Below are 23033 nucleotides of genomic sequence, written 5' to 3'. Positions count from 1 at the left end.
AACATTAATGGGATTAATTTGAGTTGATTTGGTTATGTATGTATGGTTATGTATGGAATTTACCAAGTAATCCTTATGTAACTTGCTTTTATACATCTTTGTGTAGAAACCTTCCTGCCTGGTATAAGTCTGCCCTGTTTAATGAGTTGTATTACGTCAGTGATGGGGGGACGGTGTGGATTGACCCTGTCCAGGGCCAGGGAGGGAAGCTTGTGAGGGTGACAGACCCCAAAGACCCTCCCATTGTTCAGGAGTTTAGCAGATTTGGCTATCTTGAAGGTAAATCTCACTAGTCACCATGATTATGCCAGACATGTTAATTATAATTGGGAATATTGATCCCTTTGGGTAAGTTAGGGCCACAGTCTAAATAAAATAAGACTTCTTAGATCTGCACCATTTACTCTACATAAGAAGAGTGTATATTCCCTTCACCTATCCCTTGACTTCCGTGGATGTCGTTGGGGCACCTTTGAAGACCTATCCACCACTTTTATCCATAAATCTCTGTTTTCTGTCGCTCTCAGGGTTTCTGCGAGGCTCAGTCCAGTTCACTCGGGGATGTTGTCTTCCCACCTCTTCTTTTGCGTTCCCCGGTTTCATCCCCATCAGAGTGTATATGGTGTAGATAAAAAAGTTTGATTTTAATTAGACTGGGTAGAGCTACAAAAAGGGACCAAAGTTATACATTTTAACAAAAAAAGAATGGAGAAAAGGTCACATTGCTATCTGCTATATCCACATCAAACATAGCCCAATATCTTAGAATTCTTTTCCAGATTTTTATCAAACTTTAATATACAGGGTGGTCATTTTAAGTAGATAAACTTTGTTGATTTAAACAAAGGTAACAAGTTTTCAGCTTTATATGTTTAAAATATTGTTCAGTCAGTATTTCATGCATCCTTTGGTTAACATAAATAAAAGTCTCCTATTTTCAGGTCATGAGTACAGGATGTATAATACATACGACGTTCACCATTATGCTTCATTCTCCCTCATCATGCTGTGGCCCAAACTTCAGATCTCTATACAATATGACATAGGTAAAGAAAACTTCTGTAAAATAAAGAATACCAGGTCATTATACAATTGGATATAGGTAATTACACTTCTCTAAAATATAGAACACTAGGTCTCTATAATATGGTACAAGTACATGTAAATACTTCTGTAAAAAATGATTGTAATATAGGTTATAGGATATGACATGTCAAATAAAGACGATCAATATAAAATGTGATATAAGTAACTTATCTATCAAATTAAGAACACCTGCTGTTTCTGCAGTATGCCATCAGTATGTATCTTTGTAAGATATACTGCACTCTTTACAGCTGACGTATGTTATTTGTTTATACATAGCCAGGGATCAATAGAGTGTTTCTGATCAAATTTTGTCTGCCTTAAGCATGTTAAGTATATTTGCATTTATGTACAAGCAGTTTTTACCTATAACATTTGATTTTACTCCAAAACGCTTAACCAATTTTTGTTGAACTTGGAACAAAGATGAAGGAAATTGAAGTAGACTCAAATGAAGGCTTGTATTCCCACTCATTGGAATTCAATCAACAATTTAGTTGTGTTAAAAGTTTTTTCTTAAGAATTACTGGACCAGAACAGACAAATAATGGTGAAGTCCATATTAATATACCTGTAGTATCAATTACATCAAATCAGAGTCTTCAGGGATATGTCAAGGTCACAAGAATGGGTAACAATTACATCTTGAAATACACCAACAACATGTATTAGACAGAATTTTTATCAAGAACAACAAGGCTACATTTACATGTTATCAAGTTAATATGCAAGGTTCTTCATGCAGCGCAAGGAGATTCAAATTCATTCAAACCATGGCATCTGAGCTTAGGATTGGGTGACATTAGAAAGTCAAAGTTTTATTTGGGGATTTAAAAGGAGATGGCAGGGAAAATTAAAAGAAAAGAATTCCTCTGTAACATAGATTTTATATTTTGCCAAAAAACCTCAGTGGTTTGAATGGGGAGATTTTAAGAAGTAATATATGGGGAAAACTAATTTTAAAAAAAAAATCATCAGGAGTGCATTTGTTACGTTACATTTCCCCCAAGTTATTTCCATACTCTTTTTCAGAAAGATGAAGATTAGTCAGGTGAGCATTGTGACCCATGAGTCTCTTGTTTGAACTTAGTAGTATTTGAATCTAGAAAGAAGAAACAATTATATTGTAATTATATAAGAGGTATTCAAATCAATTAGTGTACCGAATGATACGGTATATTCAGTGTTACTATAATGAACAGAATTCATGAAATTTTTGTCTCACTTATAAAGTTATAAATACCATATACCCATCTTGCAAAAAAAAGTGTTACAAATATTTGCTGATCTTCATTAGATATTGTTGTTGATCATGGTATTAAATGTGTAGTTGCCATTATTCCATTAAGTTGCTTTTGAGAACATGTATTTGGAATTTAAAAATCTTAACCCATTAGATGTAACATCTGGTAATAAGGCCAGTAAAGTATATGTATATGGAGATATGAGTATTGATGTTTATAGTACATGTGTACCCTGTAATCCGTATATGCAGAGCATTTCTAATTAAACATGTCATCACAGAAACAATATGGGCCTTTTGTTGGCAGGGTAAATCGCTAACTTTCACAGTTAAATTTTTTTAAAAAGCAGAAAACATATAACTGAATTGTCAGTCTCTAGAAATTCATTATAAGACAAATCTGATGAAATGTTGCTAATTAGAATAATGGTTAATTATCCTTTGAAACCTGCTGCAAAGTCCATTTCTATTTTCAGCCAAAGCAGTTGAATCTGAGGATGCCACTAGAATCAAATTTCTGACCAGTGGAGAAAATGGGATCCGTAAAAGATTACACGCTGTGCCTCATGATATGGGAGATCCAGGTAATAGATAACAGATTTTTTTGAAACAGCAAGTACTCATCTTTAATGTTGTAAAGGATACCTGATATTAAATATGGAAATATGCCAGTATTTTACTTAATTCAAGACATTTCAAATTTTAAGATTCTTGTGCTCAATAGTCAGTAATAGTCACTGGGTCTGTGTGTCCATTAAGTGTAAGTGTTATAGGCCCAAAGCCTTTAGAGGTGTATGTTCTACACAAAGATTATTTCTTTGTAATGTACTGATAAGTGTCTTGTAAATTGAAGCTCTAAATCTTATCTACAGAGGATGAACCTTGGAAGAGGGTAAACTGTTATGTGATACACCCGACCTGTAACTGGAAGGATCTGAACATGAAGTTTGTTCTGCAGACATTCCGAGACTATTCCGCTTCAAAAGATGAGGCTTATCTCAAACACATGTACCCAGTAGCCAAGGTGGGTTGTTAACATTAAGTTATCTTTGTTTGCAATTCATCAATTTGAAATTAACCTGCAACAATAAATTTTCAAGACTGAGGAAACATTCTCTACATATACAAAGAAAAACGGATGGTTCACAGAGATTATATTTACGAGATAAAGTAGCTTGCGAAACTTGTGGATATTTCTCACACATGAATAAAAGTTGGTTTACGGTATATTGCCTTCATCTAGATGAGATTCTTTGTTTGTGGTATGTTCTGAGGTAGAATATGTTTAATTTTTACAGTTGTTTTTTGCTATAAAATACTGTGCTAACTTGTGGATGCCTATTTCTTGTATTTCTCCTTGGGCAGTTGATCATAGATTTGCATACTATAAATTTGAAGTTAGGGTTAGGAATCACTTGCTGTTAATGGACTTTTAAATGCTTTATGTTATATATAAAATATTATCAAATTATAAAATATTAAAAACTAGCATTGATCGTAAAATTCAAAGTGAAGCAGTGCAGTTTTATGTAGAGTCACTGGTAGATGCAGTTCAGCTACTGTAAATTCCTAATTATATAGGTGGAATTAATAATTGGGTAATTTTGCGAGAAGCACCACATGCGAATAAAATTACTCTCCTTTATTTTTACGGTGTTGAAATCTGTGTAAAATTTCCTGATCAGTCGTCCATATACGAATTATTATTCTCTCGATTTGGCGATAAAAAGCCCATTTGCAATAATAAGTACTTGTGAAAAATAAGGAATCTACAGTATTTTGTTTAATAAAGTAATGAAATTTATCATTTCTGACTTCAGTATGTGATGGAGACCTACATGTATCTGTTATTTGACTTCAGTATGTGATGGTTATCTACGTGTATCTGTTATTTGACTTCAGTTTGTAATGGTTATCCGTCTCTGTTATTTAGTATGTGATGGAGACAGCTAAGAAGTGGGACGTGGACAATGATGGCATTATAGATAATGGTGGCTTTGCTGATCAGACTTTTGATGCCTGGACCATGTCAGGGGCCAGGTTTGTAGGAAATACATTACTTAAAGATCAACTGAAAGTGCTTACATACTATAACTACACTGTGCATTTGAAAAGAGTTTAAGAAATGGAATTTGCACAGTATTTCTTTTATCTAAAAGAAATGATCTATGACAACTACTGATTGATTTTGAACAATCACGATTTAACAGTTACTTCCCCTTTTTCCTGTCTTTACTTTCACTTTTAGCTGTATTTTTTACTTTTATACGCTTTCTGTTTACTTTCAGTGCCTACTGTGGTGGAATGTGGCTGGCTGCACTGCGTATGATGATAGAGATGGCTACCATTCTGAAGAAAGATGATGATGTTCTCCACTACAGGGAAATTCTAGACAAAGGAAAAGTGTCCTACCAAAACAAACTCTGGAATGGTAGTGCTGCTCACAATATTTGTATCAATTGTCATTCAGACACATCAAATATTGCATCATTATATTGTTAACATTTTTTTTTTTTTTTAAACATAAATTCTTTTTAAACTACTACAATCTACATACCGTATAAGTAGAATTTTTAGCGAGGATTTAATTTTGGCATTATTATAAGTGAGAGTGCCGAGAACGCTAAAATTGAACATCGCTAAAAATGAATTGCGTTTTATTTGAAATAGCTTCTTTAATATGCATTTAAAAATCACTAAAATAACATCTTGCTAAAAATAAATTACCAGTTTTTAAGGACGATTCGCTAAATTAGCGCCTCGCTAAAATTTCCACTGATACGGTATACATGTACAAGCTCATAGCAGTGAAGTTCAAGAAATATATAGTTAAATATTTGAGTTTTAAAATAAGCATTTTGCACTATTTAATTGATGGCAAATTAAGTATAAAATTAACCATTTTATGAATAAACAAGAACTATATGCAGTCTTGACACATATCTTCCAAATTTAAAGTCAGGTTGTAGTTTGGAATAGGTTTTTCACATTTAAATGAAATTGATGTATTCCTCATTCAAGGACAATACTGTATTACTGTTTAGGTTCTTACTACAATTATGACTGCAGTAAAGGGGGCCACCATGACAGTGTAATGGCTGACCAGCTGGCTGGTCACTGGTTCCTCAAAGCTTCTGGACTACAAGATGATGATGTAAGAGAGGCAAATTCTGTTACATTCCTGCTTTTCCATTTCATGGTTCAGTATTCATGTAAAAAATCTTTAAGGGGAATGTTTTATACATCAAACTTTAAGTATATGGTAAATAAAAGATTTCCCTGGTTAGCTCATTATTCCCTGGTTTGATAAGGTTTCCCTGATTTGAAGTTTTCAAATTTGTAAATATTTTTTTTGATTCATAAAGACTTTCTTACTTTAAAGATACTCTAGTTGTTGTAAATATTTGTAAACATTTTCCTGTTTTGTTAATAATTCTTAGGATTGTAAATGTTCAGATTTGTAAATATCTACCTGTTATTATATTATGATATTTTCCATGTTCATAAATATTTCCCTTGATTGAGGATATTTCCCAGTTTTGACTTTCCTTATCCTAGATTGTAGATATTCAGAGTATTGATAATACTTATCCTGGATTGTAGATATTTCTGAGTTTTGATTATGTTTATCCTGGGTTGTAGATACTTTGGAGTTTTGATTATGTTTATCCTGGATTGTGGATATTTTGGAGTTTTGATTATGTTTATCCTGGGTTGTAGATACTTTGGAGTTTTGATTATGTTTATTCTGGATTGTAGATATTTTGGAGTTTTGATTATGTTTATCCTGGATTGTAGGTATTTTGGAGTTTTGATTATGTTTATCCTGGATTGTAGAAACTTTGGAGTTTTGATTATGTTTATCCTGGATTGTAGGTATTTTGGAGTTTTGATGATGTTTATCCTGGATTGTAGATACTTTGGAGTTTTGATTATGTTTATCCTGGGTTGTAGATATTTTGGAGTTTTGATTATGTTTATCCTGGGTTGTAGATATTTTGGAGTTTTGATTATGTTTATCCTTGATTGTAGATATTTCAGTACTGATTATGTTTATCCTGGATTGTAGACATTTCTGAGTATTGATTATGTTTATCCTTGGATGTAGATACTTTAGAGGTTTGATTATGTTTACCCTGGGTTGTAGATATTTTGGAGTTTTGATTATGTTTATCCTGGTTTGTAGATATTTCAGGATTGTAGATATTTCAGTATTGATTATGTTTATCCTTGATTGTAGATATTTCAGTATTGGTTATGTTGATCCTGGATTGTAGATATTTTGGAGTATTAATACTATGTTGATCCTGGATTGTTGGTATTTCCCAGTATTGATTATGTTTTGCCTGGTTTGTAGATATTTCCACCAGACAGAGTTCTCTCCTCTTTAAAAAGAATCTTCCAGAACAACGTAATGATGTTTGAGGACGGGAACATGGGAGCCATCAATGGAACGCGGCCCGACGGGAGTAAAGACATCAGCAGCTGCCAGTCAGAGGAATTCTGGGTAGGGGTCACGTATGGACTAGCCGCTAACATGATTCAGGAGGTGAGTGTTGTACCAGTGTGGGGCTGACATGTCAGAGGTCCCAAATTCAATCTCAAATGAAGGCAAAACTGTTTCTCTTATAAAAATCATCATTTTAGTTGTAATATGATATTAAAATTTTCGTTTTAGTAAGTGCATGCAAAATTCTTAGTATTCAATTTAAATATAGCAGTTACTTAAAGGTTAAAGACCAGGAGTAATTTGGAGGGGGTTATCTTTCTTTGCCATTCTCTTCTGTGTCTTTGTAAATTATGTGCATTTCATTTAAAACTTTAAAAGCTGTAACATTCCTACAAAGTTTTTTAAAAAAAACATGTGACACTCATAAATCAGTTTACCTATGTTATCATCTGACACCATGACTTGTATCGCCTGTTGTTACAGGGATTATTGGAGGAGGCATTTAAGACGGCCTGGGGAGCGTACCATGTCTGTTGGGAGTGGTATGGCCTCGCCTTCCAGACCCCCGAGGCCTATATGACCGACAACATCTACCGCTCCCTAGGTTACATGAGGCCACTGGCTATCTGGTCTATGCAGTGGGCGTTAGAAAAGTTTCACCCAAACTTAATGTCCAGTTGATGTTCATTTCATTTTTATTTTAACTGTGTCCTCTTTTTTCTGTTTTTTATTAGTCATTTTTCCCTAAAAATATGTCTTAGAAGTATGTAAAGACCTTCAAAATATCAGATAGTTTGGCTCTTGATCTGTTTGATTGTTGAAATCAAATTTATTATTTATTTAACTTTTCATTTTTTTCTACATTTCACCTTAACTCTGAAAAAATAGTCTGTTTCAATATATGAATTCCAAGTATGTGTTCTTAATTATTTGCAGACCTTTTTAAAATACAAGTAATTGTTGCTGTAGTTTTCTTTGTAAGAGTCAAACACTGTGTTTTCTATAATTATTGTGCAATATTTCTAGTCCCATTAAGAATTTATTAGTTTAAAGTATTTAGAGTTATTCTTTACAATTTCAATATCTTTAATGGCTGTATTTTTAATGAAGTAGGAAATTATATCACATTATGCAATTCCATTTTAAATATATACAGTCTGTTTCTGTAATCATTTGTTTATATTGTGTACCATTTGTATTATGAATTGTATGGGTGCCCTTTTTTTAATGGGATCATGTAAAAAAAAGATGTTATTATGTTAAAGAATTCTTGTTACATTTACCTTTGACATGTGATAGCCGAAACATTTATCAGGATAAAATGAAAGTTAAACATCCATTCTGAATTTATTTTGATTTTATAAGAATGCTTTGTTTTATAGTATTGCATAATCTCTTTTTATATAATTGTTTTCAAATGTACATTTAAAAATCAATAATCACATTTTTACTTTTTATACCCTCACTCCAAAGGTAAGGTGGTATACTGTTGTACCCTTGTGTGTCTGTCTGTCCATTACATATTTTTTGTCCAAGTTTTATCAGCAACAACTTGTGAAAGATGCTTGTACTTTGAGTACACAGCTTTGGCATGCAATATGACTGGATTCATTTTTTGTACGAGTTTAATGTTAACTTCCTTTTTATCTCTGCATCTTTTTCCTGCCAAATTCACATCAGAGCAATGTATTGCTAGTGAACATTAGCTCACAGACTTGTTTATTATGCAGTCATTTGGTGAATTCCCTATGAAGTTGTTGATTGTTGACACTGAGGGAATGATGGTTTGAACACAAATCTTGAGAGCATAAAACAAAATGGAAACAGATTTGTTAACAATGTATCAGTTATGTAAATGTATCATCATAGTGAACTCTGAATAACTGTTTTATGAAGGTACATGTATGCACACATGGCACATTATTTTGTTATTTGCATAATAGACATAGTGCAAAAGATCTCAATACTGGAAACTACAGTATATATGAAGCCCCCCCCCCCCCCCCCCCCCCCCCCCCCCCCCGCGTATTTGGTAATTCATTATAGAGGAACTTTCTTGTTTAGTTTTGATGTATTAACGTAGATAATATTTACTGTATTTTACAACATTTAGTTCAAAAGTTGAGTAATGTTATCCTTTGTGAAATTTTCAAAATAATATCCCAATTGACCTGAACTATATTTTAATAGAAAAAATAATGGGTTTAAAAGCAAAATTCTTTGTATTTTATTGTTTTATGCTGTTTATAATGTATTTTGCTGTGGAAAACACAAAAACTATGATAAGTGTCATCGTTCTGAAAATAAAAGATAAAAGGAGACATTTGCAAATGAACTGGAGTAAAAGCAGACCTGCAGATCTTGGGAACGCAAAATTTTAAAGATTTCCCCCATCTATTCCTGACACTCTGCCCTCATTCAAAACAATGGGGCTATGATTGGCAGATATTTAATATCTGTGTGACTCTGTCATAGATCTGTATGGGCTGTATGAATATTCTTGCATATTAACATGACTAATTTTCACTCATGAAGTTTTATTACAAGTATGAAAAAAATAGCTGAGGAGTTTTGGAGTAAAAAATTTAATCCCAACACAAAGACCTACATAAACATAAAAAACACACGTAAAAACGTTGTTATATAATATGCAAACCATCTGTTACCGTATAGTGGGTTTTCTTGGCGGGTGTAAAATTTGGCATTTTGCCTGCTTAAAAGTATGCGAATAATTTTGGCATAACTTATTTTAGCGTACAAAGAGTTTCAGCTCTTTGCAGATGAACATTAAGAAGAGTACTGAATATTTTAGCAATTAAAATTTTAGCGTGCTACCACCAAAACGCCAAAATTAGCACCCCGCTAAAGTAACCCGCTATACGTATTTATCTGGTGATTTTAAAAAGACATGTGCATGATTATTCTGTTGTCATTCCTGCATACAAGGCTTGTAACAATACTTGTATCATCTTTGTAATTGTATATAAGAAAAGCATGGTTTGAAGTTTGAACCCATTGACATCTTCCAACACACTGTTAGAATTTCAATAAGCACTATTTATGCTCCCTCTTTTAGCCGACATGCTGTTATATTCCTACGAAGAAGAATTGAACAAAAAAAAAATCCTAAATGAAAAGAAAACACTTGCTGTGGCCCTCAACTCGATATCCTGACATATCAACATATCAGTAAATAATTGTTACTTGCATTCAAACATAAACTTGATGTATCCCACTGAAGTCGAAATAAAAAGACACAAAAATGACAGCCATATTTTTTTTTCATACTGGAATGTTTTTCAGACTATAGACGATAAGGACTATCAAACGACCATAATGTAGGCCAAACAAGTTTACTCTGGTTTTTCCATCATCAACTTTCCCTGATTATGTAGAAATAATACTTTTACATGGATATGATGTTTATTTCTCTGAATATATTGAAAACTTAAGGGCATGCTCTTAGAACGAACAATTCTGAAACCGAGGCAGGCTACTGACAGATAAGTTGATTTTACGAGTTTTTCAACATTCTCGTTTAAAGTCAGCATTTCGTAAATTTTATGATTGTTACAATGACTTGTTAGCAATTACTGGTATTAACTACCTTGGTTGTAATTTGTTTAAATGAATCGTACAATTTTTCAAGCATATTAATTATCCCCCCTTTGAAAAGTAGGAGGGTATATAGTGATCTGGATGTCCGTCTGTCTGTTATCCTTTGGTATACCCATCTCTTATCTGCATATCATATACCACTGTATGATATTTAATGAGACTTTCACAGACTTTTTATCTTTGTTACACATAGTGCCATTGTGCACCTCCTATTTTACTTCTTGATGGGAGACATATTTTGGTTTTCCCCAAAGCAAAAAATGGAAACTTGTCATTCTTTCTACAATACTATAGGGTACCCATCTCTTGTCCGCAACTCCTCCTATACCACTGAATAAAATTTAATGATATTTTCACAGTTTGTTTTTTACAGAATGCCATTGTGACCTCCTATTTTACTTTTTGATCTGATAATCATGTTTGGTATCCCAGAGCAAAACATGGACTTTGCCATTATAATCATATGGGAGGCGAGGGGTATCATTTAGTGAGCTCGGTGCTCACAGTACCTCTAGTTTATACTTAATTTGACTACTAAACATTCCGGTCAACTGATCAATACATATGGTCAATTGACGGCGGATGTGATCGATCTCCTGGGGATGGTTACTCCTCCTGGTCACCTGATCCCACCGTTGGAATTTTCGGAGCCGTGTTTTATATCCTTTCCACAGATTTGTATAGTTTGTAGGTTTCATTTTCGAGATCAGTCACTTTTCTTTTTTTCCCTCTCTCATATTGAGAATCATCAGAATACTAGTATATCTACCTAATAACTACCTATAGCAAACCACAGGTGCTTGAAGACAGGACTCCCTCCCCCCTCCTTCCTCGAAATAGACCCCTGGGCCTTTTAGACTTTCTCATAAATATCTTCCAATTACATATTTAACAACAATTCAAAAAAATATACCTAAACATACGTTTTATAAAATATACCCTACGTTCTATATAGAACAGAACAGAACAGAACATTTTATTACTAATTTAGAGCCCATAACAGACAAGTATGAGATTGTTATAATAATAAGGAAAAGATAAGCCAATGAATAGCAAAACAATTATACAATTAGTAATTGACATAAATCATTTTAACAATAATCCTGTCTAAAAGGAATACATCAAATATGCATGTATGTGTAAAAGACTAATGCTACTATAACATGTTATCATTTATAAATTTGCCCACAAAATTAAGAGTTTCCTTATCTTCTGTATTGAGTAACCAATAAAGTTTTTGTTCATCATCTAAAGCTGAAAATAGTGGAAATTTATGATTAATTAACTGAAATATTTCTTTTCTTTGATGATCAAATTGTTTGCATGTTATTAAAAAATGAGTTTCATCATCTATGTTGTTAGAATTAATCTATTACATAATCGATCTTCTCGAGGAATATTAGTAAATCTTCCCACTTCAATTTGTAATCTGTGGCAGGAAATTCTTAATTTACATAGAGATTTTCTGTGATGAAAATTTTTAACAACTGATAAATAATTCTCATAACCCCAATTTTGTTTGAGTTTCACATATGTGGATAATTTGCCATCAGTATAACTTTTATGACTTGTATACCATTTATATCACAGTAAATTGAGTGGGGTAGAAATTTATATAAATGTTTGTTTTAGCAAATTTTCTGAATTGATACATGTACAAAAGATTATATCACAAATGTGTCATCCATATATACTTTATATGAAAAAAGTCGAAAAGGCCAAAGGGGGGGGGGGGGGGGTCCTGTCCTCTAGCACCTGTGAAGCAAACCTGAATGCTTGTCCCTTTTTCCATCAGAGGCCTAAAATGATTAACATTTGTAAGTTTCTGAGCAGCCTTCCAACATCTTCGCTAGCCAAGGCTTTCTGATACGCTACCCTCCTCATACGTTTATGAAGAGAGTAGCGTATCTGAAACCTTGCCTAGCGAAGATGTTTATGAGGAGGGGTGCGTATCATTACCGCTGCTTTTTCGATATTTTCATTACCGCTACATAGTCATTACTGCTACAAAAAACGTTACATTACCGCTACATATTAAAGACATATAGAGAATAATACATACCCTTTTCCATATCACATCCTGTATCAGCCCGAGACACCAATATCAGCCAGAGGGCCGAAGGCCCTCTGGCTGATATTGGTCGAGGGCTGATACAGGATGTGATGTGGAAAAGGGTATGTTTTATTATATTTATTACATACTTAGTAATAAAATACAGTTGAGAAGAAAATAAGTAAATAATCATGCATGGACTTCTTACATACATGTACATAGTCTAATGTCTCATAAGATTTGGGTTTGTTTCTATTTCTATTTCAATGCACTTGATCCGTAATTTGAAAATATTCTATAGTATTACATGTATTTGTAAATTAAGATTAACCTTATTTTCAAAAAGTTAAAATTAAGAGAATATGAACCCACCAAAAATTGGGTATGAGTACAAGTACTGTTATTGTGGTTTAATTTACTAAGGGTGTGATATTGACGTCACAATAGCCGTATCAGCCCTGCAGGGCTGATATGGATTTGCAGGGCTGATACGGATATCAGCCCCGCAAATCCATATCAGCCCTGCAGGGTTGATACGGCTATTGTGACGTCAGCCATATCGCATATGCAAAAAAACCTGTATTTATTACTAAGTGTGTAATAAATTACCGCTACATTACCTTTTTTGTTAGCCAGCGTCTTATATGTGTGTACAGACTGAAAGTAAAAAACATATATACAAGTATAAGTCTAGTTTCCCCTGCTCAACACGGGGAGGTGAAAGTAAGACTTTGAGCAGGATGTTTTTTGAATTTTATTTTATATCTAAAATCTATTTTATTTCAGAAAAATCTTTAAAATTTTCAAAAATAAAATCAAGCACTGTATATAGGTAAAACCGACAGTCTTTGCATTGTTCTGTTTAGAATTCAAATCGAAATTGTACTTCACTATATAGTGAGCGATGTAGCAGTAATGTTGACCTCCCAAGAGAAGATTAGCGTATCAGAAACCTTGGCTAGCGAAGATGTTTATGAGGAGAGAAGCGTATCAGAAACCCTTGGCTAGCGAAGATGTTTAGGAGGAAGGTAGCGTATCAGAAACCCTTGGCTAGCCAAGATATTTATGAGGAGAGAAGCGTATCAGAATCCCTTGGCTAGCGAAGATGGCCTTCCAAAAGTAAAACAAACTACATGAAACTGTGGTCTTAAAGACACGAATCATGAAAGACACATGCCTCATCTGTAAGCAGCACGGATGACCGGACCCCGTGATCACTAAACATCTTCAGCTTAAGTCAAAAATGTAAAATGCACTGAAATTTAAGCAGTGCAAATTAAAATGCATTTAAGCTTAGCATCAATAAACAAATGTCGTATGCAGATCAAGAGTTTTGGTAAAAGTATTAAACATTTTGTAGATGACTGTTATTTTGACGTCTTTTGTGATCCCGCGGTTAGTTTAAAATCTTTGGGGCAGTTAAGAACACTATTAGTCATTCTTCGGATGGCTATGCTGGATCTGACTTCTATTTTTTAAAATAATTGATTGGACCGACGAAAAGTTTTTGAGGTGGCTAATTTTAAAGTACATGTATAAAACTTGCATGGATGATCAGATGCATGTTAATTGAGACTGCATGCTGGGTATCACAAAGGGTATTAATTTAGTGTGAGAATTTGCCTTAGCTTCAGAAATATATACTAACTGGAGAGGTCGTTCATGTCTTTGTGATATAGATGCCAACCATTTTCATACTTCTTACTGGTATATTCAGTACAATAAGGAAACTTGTCCTAGTTTAAACCAGAACACACATCGTTCTGTGTTTGTTGCAAATAATGCGTTTCAGAGATCACGATGAAGAAAGAAATGACGTCATGAAATATGAAATACGTTCTGATTCCCTAATCCAAGTATCATGCTCTGTCGCCGAGCACTGGTGTCAGTGTAGCAGATCGATGTCATTATATATTCTTAAAAAAGAAACGCATAGTAGGAACAATACGCTGAAAGATATAACATAGTTTTGTCATACAATTTTTTAGATGGATGAAACATACGAAGATAACGAACAGTATTCAGGATCAAAAGTCCTTTAAACAATACAAAATAGGAGCAGAGCAAACACGGACCTCCAAAACATCGAAGGTGGGATAAGCTGCCATGGAGGAGTAAAATGTGTATATGTGTTATTTTCAACGCAATTGTTAACTGTGCAGCTATTCTACAAATCTCACAGACAAAATGACCTGATTTTGCAAAATGCTAAAAAAATGATCTCAATTTTTCATTGTTGGTTTCTGATGCAATTCCTTCAAGCACAAAGGGGCTATCAAAAGCTAAGGTTCTCGATATTTTGATTCTGGTTTTATATGAAAATTAACTCTATGTAAAAATGATGCGTCTGAATGTTGCATATCACAAAAGGAAAATGGGCGACTGGAGGCAAGTGTATCACAGTCTACAATTGCAAGAGGTTTTGATGTGACGCACAGCACCATTCCTAACCTATGAAATGCGAAGAAACACCAAATGTTCGCAAAAAAAAAATATGGCAGAGCACGTGCGACATCAGTAGCACAGGATCGCTTCAGAGGATAACGTAACTTTCATGAATGTTTCGAAACAATGATCTCATCTACAACATACTAGTAAGCTGTCCCTGAATTGCACAGAACATCTAGCAGAACCGTTTGCAGTTGACTACGGAATGCTTGAATTAAAGCAAGGGGATTATTCATGCCATTGTTCTGACAAGGCCCCGATTATCTACTTCAAAGATCTCAGATCAACAGAGCATGGCCACAGCACCACCACTCAACATTTTAGTTTAGCTACTACTGTGGAATCATTATTGTTCGTGAGGATCAATGTTCGTGGATTTCGTTTGTGGTCCTTACCAACGAATTAATATTCCCACGAACACTGAAATACACAAACATTTAGCAAATTTGATTTATTTATCTTAATAAAATATGCAAGTTACCCACGAAATTACATCCCCCTGAACCAGTGAAATTTTCGTTACCCACGAACACTGACCCCCACGAATATTGATGATTCCAAAGTAGTCTAAAATATTTATCGGAAAGCCTGTTTAAGAGTGTACATAGGCTTCGTAATGAACTTTAGGCTGAAAACTGCCTCCAGGACGTGGAAAGATTTGGTGGTTGTAATGTAATGATATGGAAAACGGTATTACGATTTGGTTCATTTCAATAATAAAATGCTTTCTTTGGTTGTTAGTACGGGAATTAATGTCACAGCTGTTGCAGAAAAAATACATAACCAGCGTAAGTGGGTTATGTATTTATTTTCTGCAATAGCTGAGACGTTAATTCCCGTACTGACAAACAAAGAAAGACATTTTATTGTTTATATTTACATCTGTATTGAAAAAAACCCTTCAAAATAAATTTAGATATGTTAAATATTGTATTATTCAGTGAATGTAAATATATTCGAATGACTTTGATGGAAAAGGGTACTCTAACGATGTTCTACCTACATATGTACGCATGCCTTTTTAAATTTGCAGCAACCGTATTTCAATCTGACAATACACAGCCACATACGGCTCGTTTGACAATCGCAACTGCAACTTGTTTCTGCAATAGTCATCTAAATCGTCAAATTTAAACCCAACTGAGCAAGCATTTGACAAAATGGATTATCATATTTTGCCAAAGACAATCACATCCCCAGACTCTGAAAAGGCTGACCGAAGCTCTACATTAGGAGTGGGAGAGTATTCCTATACAGTTTTTATTGCACACATTTGCTTCCATCAGATGCCGTTTTGGCTGTTATTTGGGTCTTTGGGGGTCATACCAAATTTTGATCTTTAATGACCTTGAACTTTCTATAATTTTAACATTCTTGAATAATGAATAATTATGAATAATTTAGATTGTGTACCTTTTGTTAACCACGATTCTGAATCATCAATACATCATTATACCCCCCGCTTGAAAAGCGGGAGGGTATATAGTAATCGTTAATTCCGTCCGTCTGTACGTCTGTCCGTCCGTCCGTCCGTCTGTCTGTCCGTCCTTCCGTCTGTCCGTCCGTCCGTCTGTTACGCTTTGGGGTACCCATCTCTTATCCGCAACTCCTCTCATACCACTGAATGAAATTTGATGCAACTTTCACAGAATCTTTATTACATATTGCCATTGTGCACCTCCTATTTTAATTTTTGATCCGACACATATTTTGAGCTTTCCAGCCACAAGAAAACATGGACTTTTTCACCAGTTTTAACCATATGGGAGGCGGGGGGTATCATTTAGTGAGCTCATCGCTCACAGTACCTCTAGTTTTACTAAATAATCTTTATATTCAACGTGTCATTAAAATTCTACTATGCGTTTCTTTTTTTGAAGAGTATACAATATTAAGCGTCTCTATCTCTTGTACAAGAACACGACATCTATTAAGTCAAAGTTAATGCATGTATTGTACGTAGAATTAATTTATGCATTATCATAACTTGGTAGAGAATTCTTCTGTGAAGAACTCCAATTTTCATTGTTCAAGGACAAAATTACGCTTTGATATATCCCTCATTTGAAAAGTGGGTGGATATATAGTGTTCGGGATGTCCGTCCGTCCGTCCGTCCGTGTATAACGCTTTGGAGTACCCATTTGTTATCCGCATCTCCTCTAAGACTTATATTACTGAATGAAATTTAAAGCGGGCGCGGATCTAGGAATTTTTTTTCAGGGGGGATCCATCCCAGTCAAAAAAAATTTCAATCCAGAAATTTCTTGACTAGCAAAATAGAAACTAGAGGTACTATGAGCAATGAACTCACTAAATGATACCCCCGCCTCCCATATAAATATAATGGCAGTGTCCATGTTTTGCTACGGGACCAAAATATACAGTGTGTCGGATCAAAAAGTAAAATAGGACGTGCACAATGACAATTTTTAATAAAGTTTCTGTGAAAGGCTCATCAAATTTCATTCAGCAGTATGAGAGGAGTTGCGGATAAGAGATGGGTACCCCAAAGCTTAACAGACGGACGGAACGACAGACGGACATCCAGATTACTATATTGTACCCTGCTGCTTTTCAAGCGGGGGTATAAAAACCTAAACTCCTTACCTAAATGTTAAAAACCTATTGGGGTTGGTAGGTAGTGGTGGTGGGACTGATTTTAAAAGCTTCATACCTAGACTTTTCATAGCAGTTTCACATTGAACCGCGTTTTTGAGGAGGGGTCAGTGGTTTCTAGGGGGATCCAAGGTTACTTTTACTTGGTTTAGTATATACATTTCATAACTCTACAAATTCCGGTCGTGGTGGTAGGGGGAATAGACCCGTCTAGATGCGCGCATGCAATGAGAAGATTTCTTGTTATATAATGCCATTGTGCACCTACTATTTATACCTCCCGCTCTAAAAGCGGTAGGGTACTATATAGTAATCGGTATGTCCGTCCGTCTGTTACGCTTTGGGGTACCCATCTCTTATCCGCAACTACTCTCATACCACTGAATGAAATTTGATGAATCGTTCACAGAATCTTTATTACATGTTGCCATTGTGCACTTCCTACTTTACTTTTTGATTCGACACATATTTTGGGTTTCCTACAGCAAAACATGGACACTGCCATTATATTCATATGGGAGGCGGGGATTTCATTTAGTGAGCTCATTGCTCACAGTACCTCTAGTTGACATTTTGATCGGAAACATATTTTGGGTTTCCCATAGCAAAACAATGACACCTTTTTTCTATAATATTGAAGGGTACCCGTCTCTTATCCACAACTCCTCCTATACCACTGATTAAAATTTAATTATGTTTTCATAGATTTTCTATTACATTATGCCATTGTGCACCTCCTATTGTACCTTCTGATCTGACACTTATTTCGGGCAAACATACACTTTGCCATTATAATCTTATGGGAGGCGGGGGTATCATTCAGCTTACAGTGCCTCTAGTTAAATTCTGTGCTTCCTTTAGAATTTCATATAAAACATTATCATGAGTTATTAAAGAAAAAGTAAATAATGTACGTTAAAATCAATTTGTATTAATTGATATGATTTTCAAATTAGTAAATACACGTGTACATCCTCAACAAATATCCTCATGGATGAAAAAAAAAATACTTTTTCTGATTTTATCGAGGTTGAAAAGTAACACTATCAGATGTCCAGTTAGCTAGTAACAGAGAACATTAAACTTTGGTCTGTAATTTCAAACAAGGGGCCCATGGGCTGCATCGCTCACATGAGCACATCAGCTAGGAAAAAGAACAAATCAGTTCAGTATTGAAAAGTTTACTGGGGGAGGGGGGGGGTGCTTGAATTTTATTCTACTTGAGGATGCCTTCACCTCAGTAAAGCATATAAATTTGCTGTTCTTCAGAAAAAGATTTTTAAAAGATTTTTTAAAAGATTTGTAAAAATTTGATGCCTCATTGTGGCAACTCCCTTTCCCCAGGGATCATAATTTGAACAAATTTTAATCTTCACTACATGAGGATGCTTACATTTCAATATGACTTAACATAGATTTTCTGTCTTTGCGAAGATTCCCCCTACTGTTGATCCATTATCGTGGCCCCACCCTAAAACCAGGGATTATGATTTGAACAAACTTTATTCTATATTACATGAGGAATATCACCTATCATGACTATTTTTAAGAAGAAGATTTTTTTAAAAAGATTTTTTTTTTTTTTTTTATAAATTTCTGTGTAAAACTTTGATAAACAATGTTGGCCCCACCCTACCCCGGGGTTCATGATTTGAACAAACTTGAATCTACACTACCTAAGGATGCTTCCAGATGAAATTCATTTTTCCTGTCCCAATAGCTCTTGAGAAGAAGATTTTTAAAGATTTTTTTTTCTATATATTCCCATGTAAAACTTTGATCTCCCACCGTGGCCCCACGCTACCCCCAGGGTTAATGATTTGAGCAAGATGAATATACACTCCCAGTGGTTCTTGAGAAGATTTTTAAATTATGCAAATAATTTTTCACTAATTTGTTATTATCTCACTTCGGATGAGGGCATGGCCCTTCATGTAAACAAACTTGAATCCTCTTTACCCAAGGATACTCTGTACCAAGTTTGGTTGAAATCGGCCCAGTGGTTCTTGAGAAGAAGATGAAAATGTGAAAAGTTGACGACGACAACGCCAACGACGACGACAGAAAACGGACACAAATTTTGATCTGAAAAGCTCATTTGAGCCTTCGGCTCAGGTGAGCTGAAAGGCTTGTCAATTTTTGAACCATTTAAATGAACAAAATGAGATGTAATTGTCCTTAAACGCGAAGAGCATATAGATATTGAACTCTTAAGTGAAGAAATCTCAGCTGTTAAAGACTCTTCAGAAAAAGACAACAATAACAAAGATTCTTGCAAACAAGGAATTTTTTAAGACCTAACTTTAGAGGACAACCTTATGGAAAATCAACAATAAAAAACACAATGAACATGTCTTTATGTAATAGAAAGACAATTTTAAAGAACGCCGTGACGTACACATTTTGGGTTAATTAAACACAGACTAAAGGAAGTTTACAAGGAGTATTTTGGCCACATATACACGTCTGAGTCTAATCTGATCAAGACAACGGTATTTACATTTACTACATTAACATCCATTACCTCTCCGTTTTGACATTCCCAGTTTAGATAACACAGGAACGTGCAGGTCAACGCGACATTAGTGTCCTACATATGAGGGTAATTTGAACTTTGAATTGAAAAAATGCACACGTCACTGATATCTGAAGTCTAAAGCTTTACACACGGACCTTTGATAATCAAGAAAAAACCATTCACACGACAGGTGCATAGCTCAAAATCAGTGACGTGTGCTACAGAACAAAGGTTTTATCGCCACGAAGGAAATAACCTTGGCGAATTAAATAAACAGATCTGCTTCAAATAATAGTTATCTTTGAGTCTCTTTCAATGTATTTTAAATGGCCTTAAAAATTATTCTCTGTGTCGCTTATCGTCCTTATCTACTGTAATAAGGAAAAACTCAGTACATTAAACGTCAAAGAATTAAGTATGCTTACAAAAATATAACATATAGTTCCTTTCGTTTCAAAAGAAAGGCTCAATTTGACTGATATAAAACTTATAAGTACATGTATGTGCTAAAAAAATTGTGTTAGCTGAATTTTTTAAGACGAACCAAATAGTCCCCAAACGTCTTTATCAAAATAAAGTTATTTTATACTGCAGAATCGATATGCCTTGCAAAACTTATCATTACTATTTTCAGATAAAGAGTTGAACATCCTTAACGTAAAAGTCCACAAGTTCTTTCTCTCAAGAATCATGCTGAATGAAAAGTTTGACTAAAGAATAACTTACAAGTATTTGATACATAAAGGACAAAAACTTTGCAATTGACTGAAAGGAATTGCTATTTTTATTACAAATCTCGTACTTTTCTTCGACAAGGTCTTGAAATAAAATGATGTAACACACAACGCTTAACACGCAGTGTATGAATGATCATGACATTGGCAAGTTCCTTTTATCAAAGTTTAGCACTTAAATCGTCCAAGGGCCGTGTGTAAAGCTCACTATTTCAAAAAATAGAAACGTGTGCATAATTGAAATTGATTTGTCATGAGCTGTGCACACGGACTTCGGATGTTCAAGGTAATTAAGAAGCATTCACATAAAGCGTGTACCGCTCATAAAATCAGTGACGTGTGCAAAAGGAAAAGGTTATTTTTGGAAAGAGATAACCTTGGTGTTTTATGTGTCCTTTTAAATGGCAATACAAATTTGTCATGAGCTATACACGGACTTTGGATGTTCAAGGTAATTGAAAAACATTCATACAAAGCGTGTACAGCTCATAAAATTAGTGACGTGTGCAAAAGGAAAAGGTTACTTTGCAAAAAAGTAACCTTGGTGATTTTTTCTGTGTCCTTTAAAATGACCTTAAAAAATTTATACCCAATGTTGATTGCTGTCTCTTTATAATATTTAAAACTAATAATACATTTATAAGCTTCATACGCTATTAGACCATACAAACAAAAAAAAATAAGAATTCCCTTTTAGAGTTCTTAATTTGAATAAGAAGATTATAATTTAATGTACCGAAACATTTTTACAACTTTTACAGTTTGAATTCTAGACGAAGCAAAGAGCCATAAAGAGCATCAAATAAAATAAGAGCCGAAGGCAGACTCTCGGGTTGATTTGGAGCTATTCAAACTGATACGACATATTATACGGATTTTAGCGTGTAATATTTTCTTTTTATTGAACTTCCTAATCCAAGTAATTTTTTTCAAAATCGTGTTGAATTAAAACTCTTTGATTCGAGAAGTATATGTAATGTCTCCTTGTATCACTAATTTAGACCCAAAAGTCGATTGATAAAAAAAATGTAACTTGATAAACTACATACAATATTATGTTACCTTATAAGTACATGCAGACCAAAAATTCAAAAATATAAAGGTAACTTAAATGTATGTCAAGAAATTTTTCAAGTTTAATATCCAGTTTTATGTATTATAAATATACATACATATACGTACATTGCAATAATTTTTTATGGCTTTATGAAAGAACAATCAACATTGAACCTCTTAAAATTGACCGAAGGATAGCTCGATCTATTTATTACATAGCCATGCATTCCTTTAACAATGTCAAGAGCTAGATAAAATCATATAGCACACGTCACTGCAATAATAAAATAAACACGCGGTGCATGAATGATTATGACACTTGATTAGGAATTTCTGAAGATCACCTTGATCGTCCAAGGTTCGTGTGTAAAGCTCAAGATTACAGAAATCGGTAACGTGTGCATAATTGAAACTGACGTGCCTATTGGCATGAGCTTTACACACGGACCATGTTTGATCAAGATAATAAACTACTAAAATCGGTGACGTGTGCAACGAGATAAGGAGATTATTCCTTAAAAAGAAACGACCATAGACTAGTAATTTGTAGAGTGTACAGATATATTGGAGTCTCATTATCTTTTGATTATTAAAGACCATAAAAATTGATTTTGAATGTAGCTATTTATCTATCTGCACTATGTTAAAAGTAATGATTAATGACTGTCTATGTTGTGAATACTATTGTCTCCAGTTAATACCCTAGTGTTAAAAGTGTTTTTTTTTCATATAAATTTATTTTTTAATTAATAAATTTTTCTATAAAATGTTCAGTCATGACTCTTTTCAGTTTTAGAAGCATAACAATACCCCAAATTATGCCTGGTTTGAAATCATATATTCATCACTAGAATGTTAAGAAATAACTTTTTATTGTCATATGCTAAAATTTTGGGTACTTTTCATAAACACATGACACTCGCAGTGAGACCTGTCCTTCGAGTGAGACCGAATTTATAAACAGAAGTCCCGCTTCGCAGTAGGTGTTGGCACGAAAAAGATACATCAGAAATTACAGAAAGTTTTATTACATACTTGTTTTGATGACATTTAACAAAAAACTGATTTCACATGTGTTGTATACTACCCTAAGCTCACCTGAGCGAATCTCTAGAGTTGCTTGATTGCTTGTATGTGTTTTACATTCAAGAAATTTTCACTCATAGATCGAGTTGTTAGGGCTTCAAATTTGGACCCATACTCGGCACAT

At 34.2% G+C, this 23033-nt stretch overlaps 1 protein-coding gene across 1 annotated transcript in view; it reads left to right on the top strand.

Moving 5' to 3' along the window:
- The window catches only part of LOC134249791 (non-lysosomal glucosylceramidase-like), a 28030-nt gene extending 19335 nt beyond the window's left edge, over positions 1-8695 (top strand). Inside the window, exons 24-33 of the mRNA XM_062732148.1 lie at positions 107-279; positions 942-1046; positions 2806-2913; positions 3202-3353; positions 4263-4369; positions 4618-4760; positions 5374-5483; positions 6687-6878; positions 7263-8474; positions 8510-8695. Of these exons, the coding sequence (XP_062588132.1) occupies positions 107-279; positions 942-1046; positions 2806-2913; positions 3202-3353; positions 4263-4369; positions 4618-4760; positions 5374-5483; positions 6687-6878; positions 7263-7460 (1288 nt within the window). The 3' untranslated portion in view covers positions 7461-8474; positions 8510-8695. The remainder of the gene's footprint in view (positions 1-106; positions 280-941; positions 1047-2805; positions 2914-3201; positions 3354-4262; positions 4370-4617; positions 4761-5373; positions 5484-6686; positions 6879-7262; positions 8475-8509) is intronic.
- Positions 8696-23033: the final 14338 nt, after the last annotated feature.

The sequence above is a fragment of the Saccostrea cucullata genome, unplaced genomic scaffold, assembly GCF_032062105.1.
Source record: "Saccostrea cucullata isolate Sc308-1 unplaced genomic scaffold, CSIRO_AGI_Scuc_v1 ctg160, whole genome shotgun sequence".
Taxonomy (NCBI): domain Eukaryota; kingdom Metazoa; phylum Mollusca; class Bivalvia; order Ostreida; family Ostreidae; genus Saccostrea; species Saccostrea cuccullata.
The sequence above is the reverse complement of the archived record's forward strand: the minus strand, read 5'-3'. Positions and strand labels throughout refer to the sequence as shown.